The sequence below is a fragment of the Thunnus thynnus genome, chromosome 23 (assembly GCF_963924715.1).
Source record: "Thunnus thynnus chromosome 23, fThuThy2.1, whole genome shotgun sequence".
Lineage (NCBI taxonomy): Eukaryota > Metazoa > Chordata > Actinopteri > Scombriformes > Scombridae > Thunnus > Thunnus thynnus.
Genome location: NC_089539.1, coordinates 25,658,974 through 25,674,943, shown reverse-complemented (window position 1 = coordinate 25,674,943; position 15,970 = coordinate 25,658,974). Strand labels below are relative to the sequence as shown.

The window sequence follows — 15,970 nt, the reverse complement described above, 5'->3', positions numbered from 1 at the left end:
AGAAAATCTTCTGGTTGTTCAGACACTGGCTGTGGTTACATGAGTCTATATCTAAAAAAAAAAATATCTCCCATCTTTGCATGAACATAACGAGCTCCCTCTGCCGAAACCAGAACTTCTAGGTTCTGTTCAAAAAGTAAGAAAATCTCATTCATGATCACATTTGAAATAAAAATCACTCAACAGTGTCGTCTGTACTTTTTATGTTTAAAGGATCATTCTGGTGATTTTCTATATTTTTCGTCTTGTCAATAAATCTCATGTGTATCCAAAACCCTGATTTATACCTGATAGTCTCCGTTATTAGTCTTTGGAGCCGTTTCTAAACAAACTAACGTGACCAAACTCTTCAGTAAACACCAGCAGCACGTGTGCAAAGAGAACAAATACTTAGAAAATAAAAAATGTTATTATTAAAATTAGATTTTAAAAGCTTCATGTAAAAACAGCCAGTGGTCTTCACAGATCTCACGAAGCGTTTGGCGTCTGCCGCTGCGAGCTGTAAAGAGCGTGAGGGTGAACATTTCTACAGTCAGCTGGTTGAGTCAAGGTGCATGCTGGGTAAAAAACAAACTGTTTCCTCTCAGGCTTTCTAAACTGGTCACACAAAGATCTGTTAGACTGGTATACTGAGATATAAACCAGTCTCATTCAACTGGTCTGTAGTCTGATATAAAGTCAGATCATTTAAAAAAAAATTGTTGAAAGCAGAAATATATGGAAGACAAAACATGACTTATTCATCAAAAAAATAAAATAAATGTTTAAATAATCACACAATTAAAATTAATACTTTAAGATAATTTGTATAAATAAACACTGAAAAAATACAGACATAATTAATATTATTAATATAATTAATGCATAACTGATGTCTGATCTTTGTGCAACCGGCTGCAGGTGAAAAGGTGCTTCAAGCTTTTCAGGTAAAATAAAGTTTTAAAAGCTGATCCAGAGATCCCCACAGAAACATTATCACTGGTTTCTACTTACCAACACTGTTCACACAGGATCAATACAGAAATCATAGCTCAATATCACAGCGAGGATATATTTTTGTTTAAAAATAACAAAATGTTTGGAGTGTTTAGTTTAAATAATAAATAAAAGGCTGCCGGTCTTTGGATTTGTAGGAATCTCTGAAAACTATGAAACTACACAAACTTTATCTACATGATGAAGCAGAATGAAATCTCTTAGAGTAAAGCTTTATAGTTGCATTCTTCACAAAATATATATTTTTTTTTAAAAAAATCAGTTTTTGTACAATCTGGGTTTGAATATTTCCTATTTTATCATTCTTATCCTTGATGACAAATATAAAAAAAAAAATATTTGAAAGTGAAAAGTGGGGTCGGGGTTGAAAACCAATTCCGTTTAGATTTTTGACCTACTGTACTTTCCGTATATTTGAACGTACACAGATTCATATTACAGAGGACATTTTGAGTGCATGTTTGGTATTTAGGGTTGGGAATCTTTCACTAAGTAGAAAAATGGCTTCTTATTTCAGGTTTTTACTGCATTTATGTTTTTAGTTCACTAGATTTCAATATGAAACATAACTTATAGATTCATATTTAATCAGCATTTAGGTATATTTATATAAGTATAGGGTCAAAAAACAGGATCATGACATCACCAGAGAAACTAAAACATTGTTGATGATGTACAAAAGTTGACATTTGGAACCTTTGAACCATTTTAGAATCATAACAGAGAAGAATCACAATCAAGTTTTTCTCCAACCTTAAAACATAAGATAGTTTGGTTTCAAATCTATTGTTAAACTTTGTTTACATGCTGATGCTGTTGAATTTCCAAATCTTATCATTGAAGTTGGGGAGTTGAATGGTTTTAGAACAGATGTTAATGAAAATCAAACCTGTAAAATAAAACAACACCCAGATTGTACAAAAAACTGGTGTTTTGTCAGAGTGAGTTGATGTTGAGTTGATGTGATGTGGCCATTCGGACCAACTCATACGATTAGCTTACTGCTAATCAAATCTAAACTTGTTCGTCTCTTCAGATCTCATTCCAGCCAATAGAATCTCTACATCCTGGTCTCTTTGGGTAGTGGGGGGGGGGGTCACAGGGAGACAGGTGAGGTTTAGAGACCTGGGTACAGGGTCAGAGGTCAACAGGCGTAGCGGGATGTTCTGGAGCTGGTTCATTCAGGGGGGTTTAAGGAAGTTTACTGACGCTACCTTAAAATGCTGCTACACATGAAACGAGTGCAGACTCGTCCTGACGGCCAGATTCAAGATGTTATAAGAGAACTATAGCTGACGGCAACATGAGTACGACCCAAAGGGACGAACAAGTCCCAAGTCAAGGGGATTAGTTGGTCCCCAACTTAAGTTCCAAGTAAAGACAGTTGACATTTCAAGTCAAGAACAGTACGTCTCAAGTTAAGTCAAGCCAGCTGAGCATCAAGTGAAGACCAACAAGTCCCGAGTCAAATCCAATAAGTCTTAAGTGCGACAAGTCCTTAGTCACAGCCAACAAGTCTCAAATCAAGTCCAAGTCGAGGCCAACAAGTCCCAAGACAGGAGAGTTAGGTGTCTAGTCAAGGCAGTTTAGTCCCAAATCAAGACCAACAAATCCCCAAGTCAGTTAAATCCCAACCTAAGTCCAAAGTCTAGTCCAACAGGTCCATGAATCAAACAACTTGATTGGCTGCTGTCGTATTGATTTAAAGTATTTATGTTTTTAAGAAGAGAAAGAAAAGAGTCGGTTGATGGAAATTTTTTAGAAAATCTTTTTACTTTTGGACTTGGGGACGATAACAAGTCCCAGTGAAGTCACATGTGACAGGTGTCAAAGTCAAGTATTTTGGATTTTATCTGTGTCATCAGACTGAGAAAATCAGCTTGATAACACCAAAAGCAAAGCCTTACATCTGATGGAATCTATTATTCCTGTAAATCTGGCCAACAGAACCGAGTCATGAACATCTGTATGTGAACACGATACCTTAATGAATGTGGTAACAGAATCAGAAGATCAAAGGAGGGTCAGAAGAAAACCTGCAGGTGGGAAATAGACACCACACACCAGACCTTGCCAGAGTTGGGGGATAGAAAACGTAAAGACAGAAACCCTCAACAGACCAAAGCTTCCAGATACAAAACACACAGCGACAAACAGGAACGAGCTAACATGCTACATAAACTATAGCTCTCAAAAACATATGAAAACAGAGATTTTAGAGGATAAGTGTATTGATATTTGTTTGTTTCAGCATAAACCTGTCAACGTGTTTGATAAGGATGCTTTAACCTGGTTCTTAAGGAGTTGTGACCAGTTTATGTCGTGATAGGACAACCTGTGGACATAAAAACTGAAGGAGAGAAGTCAACTACGTCTCCCAGGGTGCATTTCAGCAACAAACATCCAATCACAGAGATCGTTTTGGATGAATTCAGCAACTATGGAAACGTGTTTTGCTAAAAAAACTCAACGACAAAGCATTTTGAGTTTCACCTTTAACTGGCTTCATCTCCATGGCAACAGCAGCAGAGACTCATGGGTGTTGTAGTATTTTTTTTTTTTTTTTTTTTTAGCTGTTGAGCTCGTCCCTGTTTGCTGCTGCTCTTGTTTGTCTGATGAACCAGTTAGCTGACTGGAAGCTCTCCGATCTGCAAGAACTGTAGCCTGAGCTAACGTCTGTACAACACCATCCAATAATACCCAATAGTACCCAAAATATATCCAATAATACCAAATATATACCCAATAATACCCAATACATATTCAATAATATCCAACTATATCCAATAATACCCAAAATATATCCAATAATACCAAATATATACCCAATAATACCCAAAATATATCCAATAATACCAAATATATACCCAATAGTACCCAAAATATATCCAATAATACCAAATATATACCCAATAATACCCAAAATATATCCAATAATACCAAATATATACCCAATAGTACCCAAAATATATCCAATAATACCAAATATATACCCAATAATACCCAAAATATATCCAATAATACCAAATATATACCCAATAGTACCCAAAATATATCCAATAATACCAAATATATACCCAATAGTACCCAAAATATATCCAATAATACCAAATATATACCCAATAATACCCAATACATATTCAATAATATCCAACTATATCCAATAATACCCAAAATATATCCAATAATACCAAATATATACCCAATAATACCCAAAATATATCCAATAATACCAAATATATACCCAATAGTACCCAAAATATATCCAATAATACCAAATATATACCCAATAGTACCCAAAATATATCCAATAATACCAAATATATACCCAATAATACCCAAAATATATCCAATAATACCAAATATATACCCAGTAGTACCCAATATATATCCAATAATACCAAATATATACCCAATAGTACCCAATATATATCCAACTATATTCAATAATACTCAATATATATTCAATATATCCAATATATATCCAATAACCAGCTCACTCAAAACAGTTAAACACTCTTTAAGAAGCTTTTAAGGATTTATGGCCATTTTAAAGACTGACTGACATTCTGACACTAAACTGAACTGAATTTATTATTTCCAACATCTATAATCTGTCTATAAAATAAAGACATTTTTCATAAATAATGATTCATAATCAATGATTGTTTCATGAAGCCATTACTGACATTTTTGTATGTGTGTTTTTTTTTCCCTCTAAATTCTTAAATGAGATATTTAAGAATTTATTGTGATACGAATCTGTTTTGGTGATGGTGATGACATCACGTACGAGCGGCGACACCCACCTCCAGCGCCGCCTTCTGGACGGTGACCTGGCTGAAGACTCGAGCTCCATCGTCGGGACAAACCGTCTTCAGCTCCTCCTTGTTGAGGGAGAAGAGCTGAGCGCCGGTCAGCACGCCGAGGCTGGTGATGGTGCTGCAGGGAGGAGACGTCCCAAAATTTAAACCAAGCGTCACAATTTTAATGTTCAAGGCGTATCATTTAAAGTCATCATTTTAACTTCTTGTGTCATAATTTTGGCTTAACATCCCAAAAAATTATTTTGATATAAAAAGTCATATTTTTGATGTTCTATCTCCTAATTTTGAATTTTGTCATAATCTTAATTATCTTGTAATTTTGACGTAGTACATCATAGTTTTGACTTAAAGGCCGTATTCAGAGCAAATCAGGCGGTGCGGCGAAAACACTAGTCATTCTAGTTCATCTGAATAAGGGTAGTGCGTTTTGGCTGCTGTGGCGCCGCACCGGACTGCAGCCGGAGAGTCGAGCCAGAGTCAACTTTTGGAGAAACGCAACCCGACGTCACTGCGGCTGCGGCGGCCAATCACAGCCGGAGATCAGACTGATCAGAGATGTAAACTCTGCCATGAGGGAGCACAAAGACGTTTCTAGGATGAAGGGAGGACATTTCTCTTCATCTGATAACGTTAAAAGTAAAGTTAGACTTTGAGAACCAACTTATTTCAGTGCATCAGCTCCCACTAACATTATATATAATAATACATATATAATAGAACTAAGTGTGTATGAACAGAGACTCACACTGGGCTGAAGCCTTTGGTCTCTAACCAGGCTTTGACCTCGTCTGCTGACGAGTCGTACGAGATGCTGGCGGACGCCAGGCTGCTGCTGCTGCGAGAAGAAATCGGAAACTTCTTCTGAGCGCTGCGACCCAGAGTCAGTCTGTGCATCAGCTCGTCCTGAACCTCCTCCATGTTGGACTTCCTGCCTGCACACAGGAGCAGAGACAGACCGGTATCAACCCAAAAATCATTATATTCATAGAAAATACTGCAACTAACAATTACTGTTGTTATCGAGTTATCTACCAATTTTTTGTCTTGATTAATAATTTTGTACACAAAATGTCAGAAAAAAAAGTGAGAAATGCTTGTCACAATCACAAAAAACCAACAAACATATTCTGTTTATTATCGAATATGACAAACTGTCTCCTTTGAGAAGCTGGAAAAATGAATAACTGCAGATTAATTGAAACTCTGGTCTCAATATCTGAAGAATGAAAAGTGTTTTACTTCAATGCTCAAAATCTCTCTAACATACCAAATATAATCGTAACACAAGGCATTTTGTTGTCATAGCAACCGTTTTCTGTAATACTACAACTTTTCCGCAGAGTAACTTTTTCTCTGTAGATATTATGACTATTATTCAAATATAATGACTGTTTTTAAAATATTACAACTTCATTCTCATCACATTATGACTTTTTCTTTTAATAATGTGACTCGTTGCACTAAAACTCGATCTAATCATTCCTCAAATATTACAACTGTGTCTGAATATTTTTTGAGAAATATTAAGAATTTGAAATTTGACTTGTTCTCAAACTAGAATGACATCATTTTAAAAAAATATATCCACTATTCTCCAATATTATGACTTTTATTTCTGAAATATTTAATTCTGCAAATATTACAACTTTTTAATCCTGACATTTTGTTTTCTATTTGAATATTACAACTATTCTCAAAATGCCACAAATTTGTTCTCAACAACTTTCTCGTAATATTGCGACTAAATTCTCAGAGTGCTTTTATTTCATAATGTAGGCTGCTGCACTAAAATCCTGTAAGCAAAGTTACCATTTCATCAATATTATTGAAAAATATTATGATTAAAATTTTACAACATTGTTCTCAAAATGTCATGACATCATTTTCAACTTTACAACTTTTCATTCTTGAAAGTTTTTTTTTCCTCTAAATATTGTGAACGTCTAAATACTCAAAGACGCTTTACACAATAAATCAGGTAAAATAAAATAAAATCGCCAACAGGTAACATTTACATCCATGTCTGTCTGGATTCATTCGGCTCCTCAGAACATTATGTCACAGTAAAGTTGACCTTTGATCTTTTGGATATTAATGTCCTCACTTCAGACATTTGTGTGAAACCCAACACTTGGACTCTTTGAACAACTTTGAAGAAATTCCCTCAAGGCGTTCCAGAGATATCACGTTCATGATGGGACAGACAGACAACCTGAAAACATAACGCCTCCGGCCGCGGCGGTCGCCGGCGTGGAGACATAAAAAACGTAGCTAGACTGAAACGCCGCCGTGCTTCACGACGCTGTGAGGATCGTTCTTTGTGTCCTGGTTTTGACTCACGGTTGACGGGGGCGGGTCTTTGGTTGTTGTGGTCTCTCATGGCGACGCTGCCGTTGTCGCTGGACGTCGTGCTGTTCTGGCGGCTCACCGAGCTGCTGCTGGTGACCGGCCTGGCTGGCTCGGCGGCCGGCGGCGGCAGCGGCGGCGTGGGGAGCCTGGCGGGGGCCGGAGGGGGGGGCATGGGGGCCGGAGGCATCGGGGTCGCTGCGGGTTTACTGGGGATGAAGTCCGTCCTGGTGGTCTGCTTCTGACAGAGGACAGAGGACGGTTCTTCAGAGGACAAATACAGATTTTACATGTTTACACTTCCTGCTGATCTACAGTGAAGTCTGAAGGAAGAAGACAGAAGACACTTCCTCCAAATACTGGATTTACAATCAGCAACATTTAATCACAAACATATTAATCAAGGTGATTATCCTTAAAGGGATAGTTCAGATTCTGAGCTCTTAAAACTGAAAATAACTTCATGCCATCAGTAGTATGAAGGAAAAAAGCATATTTTTGTCATTTGGGTGAATTAACCCTTTAAAATCCTGACTGTGTTTCTGTCCAGTTACTCTCAGACTTCACTTAAACTTCTAAACCTGAAATCTATGAAGTTCTTTAAAGACGTGTTGTCTGTCTGTCTGTCGGTTTGTAGTTTACCTCGTTCAACTCTCCCAGTAATTGCTGGAAACGTGAAATGAAACAAACATAAAACATAAACATGGTGATGAAGAAACAGTGAAACATGATGTTTTATTCACTTCAAACTCTCTACAACTACAGATACAGTAAATACTGTCTACTTCTGTAATGAGCTTCTATTACTTAACTAAACATAAAGATCATATCCTAAAAAAACCACTAAAAGGAGCAGTCTGACATTTACCAAAATCATTAGACAAGATTTAGGACATGGTTAGCCTAGCTTAGCCTAGCTTAGCATAAAGACTGGAAGCAGGGGAAAACTGTTAGCTTAGCTCCATCAAAAGAGAAAAACATTTGATTTACATGTTTTATGTTGTTAACAATGAACTAATGTTGAACTTTTAAGGAGTACAAAACCTGAATCTGCATCTTAAAACGCTCATTAGCTCATGGTGGCTAATGTTAGCAAACTCGGGGTAAATATTGCTGTATAACAGATGCACAAACCACTTTAATCTGTGCCAGCCAGCAACAAACTACAGCCATGTTTACACCTTGCATTTTCCATATAATGGTGCGCACATTAATGGGAACATTTTTGTATTTATTACATATAAATGGGAACATTTTTGTATTCATCGTTATGTATATTTTAGATTTTTTATTCTGAAACTAATCTCGTCTATATATGAGGAACAAATACTCTTCTTGGCTTGTGCTACTGTTGAAGTAGGTTTCAGTATTTAGGATTATTGCATAATTTCCCCATAATAGTCTCATTTTAGGGAGCAAATTCAAGACTTGCTTTGTTATTTGGTCAATTTTAGGAGGTTGAAACTAATCCTCGTTCTCATCCGACTCTGATAAACTGTGAGACTGTTCCTTTAAGAGCAAGAACTGCAAAGCAAACAGGAAGTCGTGAAACACACACGCACATCCCTCGTCCTACCTTAAACAACTCAAACTCCTTCTTTGGCATCATAAGCTTCAAAACGTCAAAAATAAAAACACATGACTTGAGATGAGACGGTGGTTTAAACGTGACATGAAACAAGGAGCAGGTGTCCCGGTGTGAGCAGCAGGTGTGTGTGTGTGTGTGTGTGTGTGTGTGTGTACCTGGATGGTGTGGCTGTAGATGGGCTCTCCTCGGCCCGTCATGTCCACAGCTTTGGTGATCTCCAGGATGTTGTTTGGCACGTAGCCGAACATCCCGCCGCCGTTACGAACCTTCCACCACTGCTTCCTGTCGTCGAGAACCTGACAGACCAACGTTTCAGTCAAGAGAACATCTACATCTGTTTATAACTACAGTATAGTCTCTTATAAACCATTTATTAACCGTTTTTAGCATCATTGAAACATGAACATGAATAAATGAGACGCAATTTAACACTACATAACGTAAATGACCTTTTAAGTCTGTACATTTTAAACCAATATATAAAATAAATGATCGATTAGTTCAGAATTTCAATAAAAAGCTCGTTTACCTCGACGACCTCGTCTTTGAGGACCGACAGCTCCGTGTTGTTTCTCGCCACAAAGTCATATTTGGATTTGGCAAACAGTTTCGGTTGGCCTCTGTCGTCAACGTCAAAACTTCTGAAACATATCAGCCAATCACATCATTAGTTTCAACCGATGACAATGTTCACAGAAACATACAGAGTCCAGAAAGTGTCAAAAAACAAAACAGAACATAGAATTAAAAAATTGTTATTATTATGAATTCAAAAGCACAAACGTATTAATTTGAGCTAACGGTTATTTTCATTATCGATTCATCTGCCAATTATTTTCCCAAACTAATTATTTTGTCTATAAAATGTCACAAAAAAGTGTAAAATGCCCATCAGAATTTCTTGAAACATAAATTAACATATTTAAATGTATTATTTTATTCCACCAAAAGTCCAAAACCACAAAAATATTCAGTTTATCATCAGATATTACATTTTAAAAAGCAACAAATCATCACATTTAAGAAAATGTCATCTGTGAAATTTTGGCATTTTTGATGGAAAAATAGTTGCAGATTAATTGATTGTTTTGGCTCATTTTACACATGACTAATAACATATTCATTTGAGAGCACAAATTCATTAATTTCTGGATTATTTTAGGGCAAAAATGACTTATTCCAGAACTCAACACCACAGTTTACTAATTTGTTATTAATTCCAGACCAACCAACTATTAATTTGAGAGCACAAAGCACTAATTCATGCACAGGAATTAGTTTTTTCTTCTTTATGAAACCTGATGGGTTCTGTAGAAAACAACTGAATGTATGTTTACAGTAAGTATTTATTAATTGATCCACCGTATATGTTTTTTAAATCTATTTAGCTACTAGCTTCAGTACGACTACGACCAATTAACTTTAGGCAGACACACAGTAAACAAAACTAAGAAACAAATACTCAACACAATTTATACATTTCAACACACAAATACTTCATTTTGAATTTGGTGGGTAAACGTGATGACTTGTGATTATTAATTTAATGACTTTAACTACTGAAACACTGACTGCTAGTGGACATGAGGAATGTTGCAGCCGAGGAGAAGTGTCCCAACTTCACACCAGATTACTGACAGATATTAAAATTAAAAAGATGTGATTCAGAGAGAAAATTCAGCTTGAAAGATTTTTTATAAAAATAAGAATCAGTGGAAATATTGAAGAGATGATCAGGAGAGAGTATCGCAGTTAGAAACAGTGAAGTGGGAGCAGTTCTCCAGGGCGTCCTGTGACCTCAGAGTTACCGGTCCACATGGCGGCTGATGGCCTGTTTGAAGGCGGCCATGGCCGAGTCCTGGTCCAGAACCTGCATGCGTTTGTAGGCGGAGCTGAAGGCGTACCCGTCTGCAGGAGGGAACTTCTGCACCGTCGACTGCTGCAGAGAGACAGGAAGTAAAGCCGAGATTCAGGACGTGACGTTGTCGGGTGTGACGCGACGAAAACGCGGTCTCTGATGTCTCACCTCCTGAGCCAGTCGGAACCTCAGCTCCTCTTGTCTCTGGACGTCAGCGTTGGCGAGGCTCTCGGCCAGCTGACTCAGCTCCTGGTCTTGAGACGGGGTCACTGACGGCAACGCCGGAGGCTCCCAGCCGTCCCGAAACCTCAGCAGACAGGGAGGGAAGTAATGATCCTTCGGCCACTCCAACCTGCAGACACATTATTTCATCTTTATCTATTCAGGAAGTCTCGTTGAGATTAAGATCTCTCTTATCAAGACGGAGCTGAGAACAAGAAACATTCATAAGACAAGAACACAAAAATAAAAACATGAAAACATCAGATAATAAAGCTTCAGAGAGGAATATGTGAGGTTCAGTAGTTATTGTGAGAGAAGAGATGAAGCTTTATAGATAAATATGAGATGAATATTTCTTACCCAGTGATACAGAGAACAATGATGAGTACTATAGTTGTCTTTAGTGATAAAGTGTGAAGCATTGTGATAAACACAGAATATCTCCATCATCAAGTCAGACATGAAGGTCGACTGCACAACAGTTTGGAAAAGACAGAAAATCTTTAATTCTATACAAGAAGACGAGTTTAACGTTTCATTTTTGAGTCACATGTTGAATATGAAGCCTGATGTATTTGTATGACTCAGCGAGAGTGATGTGGAAACCATTTAAAGTGTTAATGGGAGGAGAGTTTGAGGTACTGGTTTTATTTTTGACATTGGAAATAGCAAACTGAGTCATGTTTGTTTTAACGAACATATTTCTTGAAAACACTGAACTGAATGTTGGATCAATAGATTATTATTATATTCATAAATCCAACAAGACAAGATATAAAAGTGTGAAGCAGCAGATCAGTATCAGCATCTGACGTGTTTCCTTCCTCCATCACGTTGACGTTACTTGTGAACAGGTGTCGGACGCGTCATGACCTCACCTGCATTTGGTCCAACCGTCTCCCAGCGTCACCCACAGGTGTCTCTCCTCCGCTGTTCCCGAGGCGTGAAGGAAGTCGATGGCCTCTCTGGTCAGCAGAGGAACCACGACGCTGCGGGCCAGATCCACACTGCCCGCCTGGACCACCTGCAGGACGGGGGAGACAGGTGAGACGACAGGTGAGAGGACAGGTGAGAGGACAGGTGAGACAAGTGAGAGGACAGGTGAGACAGATGAGACAAGTGAGAGGACAGGTGAGACAGATGAGACAAGTGAGAGGACAGGTGAGACAGATGAGACAGGTGAGAGGACAGGTGAGACAGGTGAGGGGACAGGTGAGAGGACAGGTGAGACAGGTGAGAGGACAGGTGAGACAGGTGAGGGGACAGGTGAGAGGACATGTGAGAGGACAGGTGAGACAGGTGAGAGGACAGGTGAGACAGGTGAGGGGACAGGTGAGAGGACAGGTGAGAGGACAGGTGAGACAGGTGAGGGGACAGGTGAGAGGACAGGTGAGAGGACAGGTGAGAGGACAGGTGAGACAGGTGAGAGGACAGGTGAGAGGACAGGTGAGACATGTGAGAGGACAGGTGAGAGGACAGGTGAGAGGACAGGTGAGACAGGTGAGAGGACAGGTGAGAGGACAGGTGAGAGGACAGGTGAACAGACTGCAGATAAACGTCCATCTGAAGGAGGAAAAGTGTTTTTTCCTTCTTTACCTTCATAAAAACATTTGTTTTAATGAAATATTAAACTTTAAATGTAGGATTTCTTCACGTCACTCAGTGTGTTTTTCTACGGAAGCTCAACTGTGCCACAAAAAGGAAAACAGACGAACAGCAGAGACAGAAAGAGAAAACGTCTGGATGAACAAGTAGATGTGTGACTGACCATCCTGAGCGGATTAAAGAGGAAGTGAATCAGATCCACGGCGCTGGGGTTCTGGATGTGATCCTTCAGTTTCCCCTGCAGACACACAGACACACAGAGTCAAACATCTGGACAGTAAAATCAGGTCTTTACTCGTGCCATCAGAGGATCAGAGATGATCTCACCAGCTGATTGAAGGCGTGTTTGAACTTCTGCAGACAGTCGACGAACTCGTCCTCACCGGGAGGTTTGGACCGCAGAGTCAGGACGCCCTCTGGTGGACACATGACACACAGTGACTGGTTTCAGGTTGAGGCATGAAAACAAGTTTTATTTATTTATTTATTTATTTTAAAGAGAAACATGAAAAAGGAGAGTTGTGGTTAAAAGATCCATCAGTTGTCAATGAAGAGTCAGAGTTAGAGAGTTAACGTCATAAATGTGCAGGTTGTATTTCAGGAGGCTGTAACGTGTCTGAACCAGAATAAAACAGGTTCTAATCTTTGACTTTAGTCCTGCAGACGTTTCAAACACACCAATAAACACTTTAACACTGAATATAAACTCATATTTAAACTCTTCTTCAGAAGCTTCTTCCATCTTAAAACTCTTGCAAACTTATAATAATTGGTTGTAAAGTGTCTCATCTCACCGCCAGTCGTCCTGATCAGCACTAAACTGTTACGCAATGTTTGTTAAAAGGTGAAACGTGTCTCGGCCTACACATCATATTCTACAGACTGAAGACTGTGTTTGGTACAAATCCCCACAATAATCTCACAATAATCTCACAATAATCTCACCATAATCATTTTCATGTTTCAGTGAAGATGAGAATAATGATGCAAAAATTAATTATTCCCTCTAATATCACAATCCGACAGTCAAAATAATCACAATTAGATATTTATTCAGTCTTTCAGCTGTACAAGCTGAATGAAACAGAAACTATTTCACCAGTTAATCCCATGAAATGTGTTCATGCTGGAGATTATTTAGCGAGTGTATTTTAGTTTAATGTATAAATCTGACAGACTGCTGTTTAAGTTCACTGATTGAATCCTTCCATCAAAATATTCTTTACAAAGTTCACTATTGTTGAATGTTTCTGAAGTCCTGCAGCTGGATGTTCATCACCTGCAGGAGCTTCTTTCAGCTCTAAAATACTTAGTGAATCAGTCTCAGACTAAGAACTGAGGGTCCTGAAGTAAAGACGGACACAGATATTATTTTTAGTTTCTTCTAACTCTGTCAGCTAGCGGCTACTTTTAGCCTGAGAATGTTTGGATTCTTTGTTTTTAAAGCTCTGACTGGATCACTGCTATTCATCACAGCTCCCAGTTAACATCCAGTGACTGACTCTCAGTATCAGATCCTCCATTCATCTCTTTAAAATGTGACTCTCTGGTTGCTTTAACCTGACTGCTCATCTTCTGTTTTTATTCTAGTCTGCATTTTTATTCATTTCATTTCATTTAAGCCCTGAGACGCCACCGAGGCCTCCTCACCTCCTGGACCTTTCTTTTTGCCTTTCTTGGTCTTCTTCCTCTTGGAGAGCTCGTTGAAGGCCTCGGCAGCTTTCTGCAGTTTGGTGACGAAGAACTCGATGTCGTCCAGGATGTGGTTCAGGATTTGCTGCCAAAACAAAACGTTTGCGTCCGTCATCTTTTAATGTTTCACCTTCAGGTTTGACATTTATTCTACTCTGATGATTAATGATTAAACCTAAACTAAACAGGGCAGAGCGCAGCAACACTCCTCATATCTGACTTTATGTAACCAGATTTCCCCTCAAAGCTTCTGAACTCTGATTACATCCAAACAAAACTACATTCTTCAGTCGGCTTTAATCCTTTATGTGTCGTCCTGTGACCCGCGGTGACCTGCAGCAGCTGCTCTTAGATCAGCCGACATGAAGCGTCTCACCACGTCTCTGTCCACTCGGGCCGCCGTCATCTCCACCGGTCCGTCCTCGTCCAACAACAACTGTCTCTGCTTCTCGTCTGAGGACACAAAAACGACGTTATTAAAAAGAGTCAGTGTGTTTCAAAAAAGGTAGAAGAAGAAAACAAACAGAAAGAAGTGAGGCTAGCAGACCTCTGTAGCTACATTAGCCGCTACTAGAATAACACACTACAATCTCCAACTGCATTATGGGTAATGTAGGCACCAGGTTCTTACAAGAAAGAAGGATTTGGATCCTTTATTCATGCAAGACGCCCTCGTATGAACAGATTCGTTATTAAGAAAATTTATACACAAGTACCAACAAAAGTGTGAGTTCAGATGTTGTACGAGTCACGAACAGACTGACGTTCATCACAAAGGTGAGAAATACTTGTTTGACGCAGACTTTGTCGACATTAAACCTGAATACTAAAAGGAGCATTTCTGAGTTGTTGTTCTCGTCGTGTTTCTTCTTCTTCTTCCTCCGTTTCTCCTGCACGCACTGCCACACCACGCCGGCGTTTTCACATTTAAACACTCTGGTGGACGTTTTGGAAAAAGCTCCGTTTCAGTCTGGACGGACGACCGAAACAGAAAGAAGAGGATGTGTTTACTGGTTCAGCTGGTTTAGTGTTAACAGGTTTTTGTATCTTTTCATATGTGGAGTTATTTCACTTATTGTCTGATCTTCATATTTGGCTTGTTCTGCTTTTCCTTGTTTTATTGATCAATTTTAAGTTGCTGTTTGTGTTGTTGTTGTTGCGTTGACGCAGGAAGACTAGCGAGCGTTATATGGAAGCTGATGGGGATTCAAATAAAGCCGTGTTGGTTTCTTAACATCACAGTATTTTACTGTTTCCAGGATCCTTTTAACTGAAAACTCACATATACACTGACGAGCACTTTATTAGGAACATCCCATTAACATATATGAACTCTCCTCATGTATGTTAGTGGGGAGGAGTCCACCAGCAACCACTACCACCTCAATAATAAACAAAGAATTATCACCTTTCTGACAACGTCAACAAAAGAAAAGAAGCTTTGTAAAAGAAGAATTTATGGCAGAGCTGCTGTATTGGATGGATTAGACATCACAGGAGTTCCTAATAAAGTGCCCACTGAGTTTATATCCCTCCTGTGAAGTGACATCACTCACAGTCTTGCTGCTCATTGGTCCAGGCCGACCAGGCGGCCACTCGGCTCTTCACGTCCACCTGATTGGTCGTCGTTGCAGGGGGCTCGGGGGCGGGAGCGGCAGGGGGCGGGGGGATGGCGCCGTCGCTCTTCAGGATCATCCTGTAGACAACAGACGGACAGGTTATCAGCCGATCCGCTGTTAAATAAGAACTCAGACCGGTTTCTGATTGGCTCTTACTTGAGCGCCTCCGGCCTCTTCTTCACTTTCCCTCCTTTGGCATCGATCATGGCACTTTCAA

At 39.1% G+C, this 15,970-nt stretch overlaps 2 protein-coding genes across 8 annotated transcripts in view; one reads left to right on the top strand and one right to left on the bottom strand.

The window, feature by feature from the left end:
- LOC137175993 (NACHT, LRR and PYD domains-containing protein 12-like) overlaps window positions 1-15,970 on the top strand; it is a 190,581-nt gene that overhangs the window by 128,484 nt on the left and 46,127 nt on the right. The gene's annotated exons all lie outside the window — the stretch shown is intronic.
- eps8a (EGFR pathway substrate 8a, signaling adaptor) overlaps window positions 1-15,970 on the bottom strand; it is a 45,666-nt gene that overhangs the window by 4,693 nt on the left and 25,003 nt on the right. For 2 of the 7 annotated variants that reach the window (XM_067581996.1, XM_067581997.1), the window contains exons 7-21: window positions 15,910-15,970; window positions 15,691-15,830; window positions 14,511-14,587; window positions 14,093-14,219; window positions 12,770-12,858; window positions 12,606-12,680; window positions 11,716-11,861; window positions 10,784-10,967; window positions 10,566-10,696; window positions 9,287-9,398; window positions 8,913-9,053; window positions 7,812-7,835; window positions 7,164-7,410; window positions 5,569-5,755; window positions 4,806-4,938 (exon numbers count right to left, since the gene is read on the bottom strand). The exon at window positions 15,910-15,970 is cut by the window's right edge and continues 22 nt beyond it. In XM_067581996.1, the coding sequence (XP_067438097.1) occupies window positions 4,806-4,938; window positions 5,569-5,755; window positions 7,164-7,410; window positions 7,812-7,835; window positions 8,913-9,053; window positions 9,287-9,398; window positions 10,566-10,696; window positions 10,784-10,967; window positions 11,716-11,861; window positions 12,606-12,680; window positions 12,770-12,858; window positions 14,093-14,219; window positions 14,511-14,587; window positions 15,691-15,830; window positions 15,910-15,970 (1,874 nt within the window). Of the gene's footprint in view, window positions 1-2,979; window positions 3,033-4,805; window positions 4,939-5,568; window positions 5,756-7,163; window positions 7,411-7,811; window positions 7,836-8,912; window positions 9,054-9,286; window positions 9,399-10,565; window positions 10,697-10,783; window positions 10,968-11,715; window positions 11,862-12,605; window positions 12,681-12,769; window positions 12,859-14,092; window positions 14,220-14,510; window positions 14,588-15,690; window positions 15,831-15,909 lie in introns of all 7 variants that reach the window. The other 5 variants (XM_067582002.1, XM_067582000.1, XM_067581998.1 and 2 more) reach the window with 5 other exon arrangements.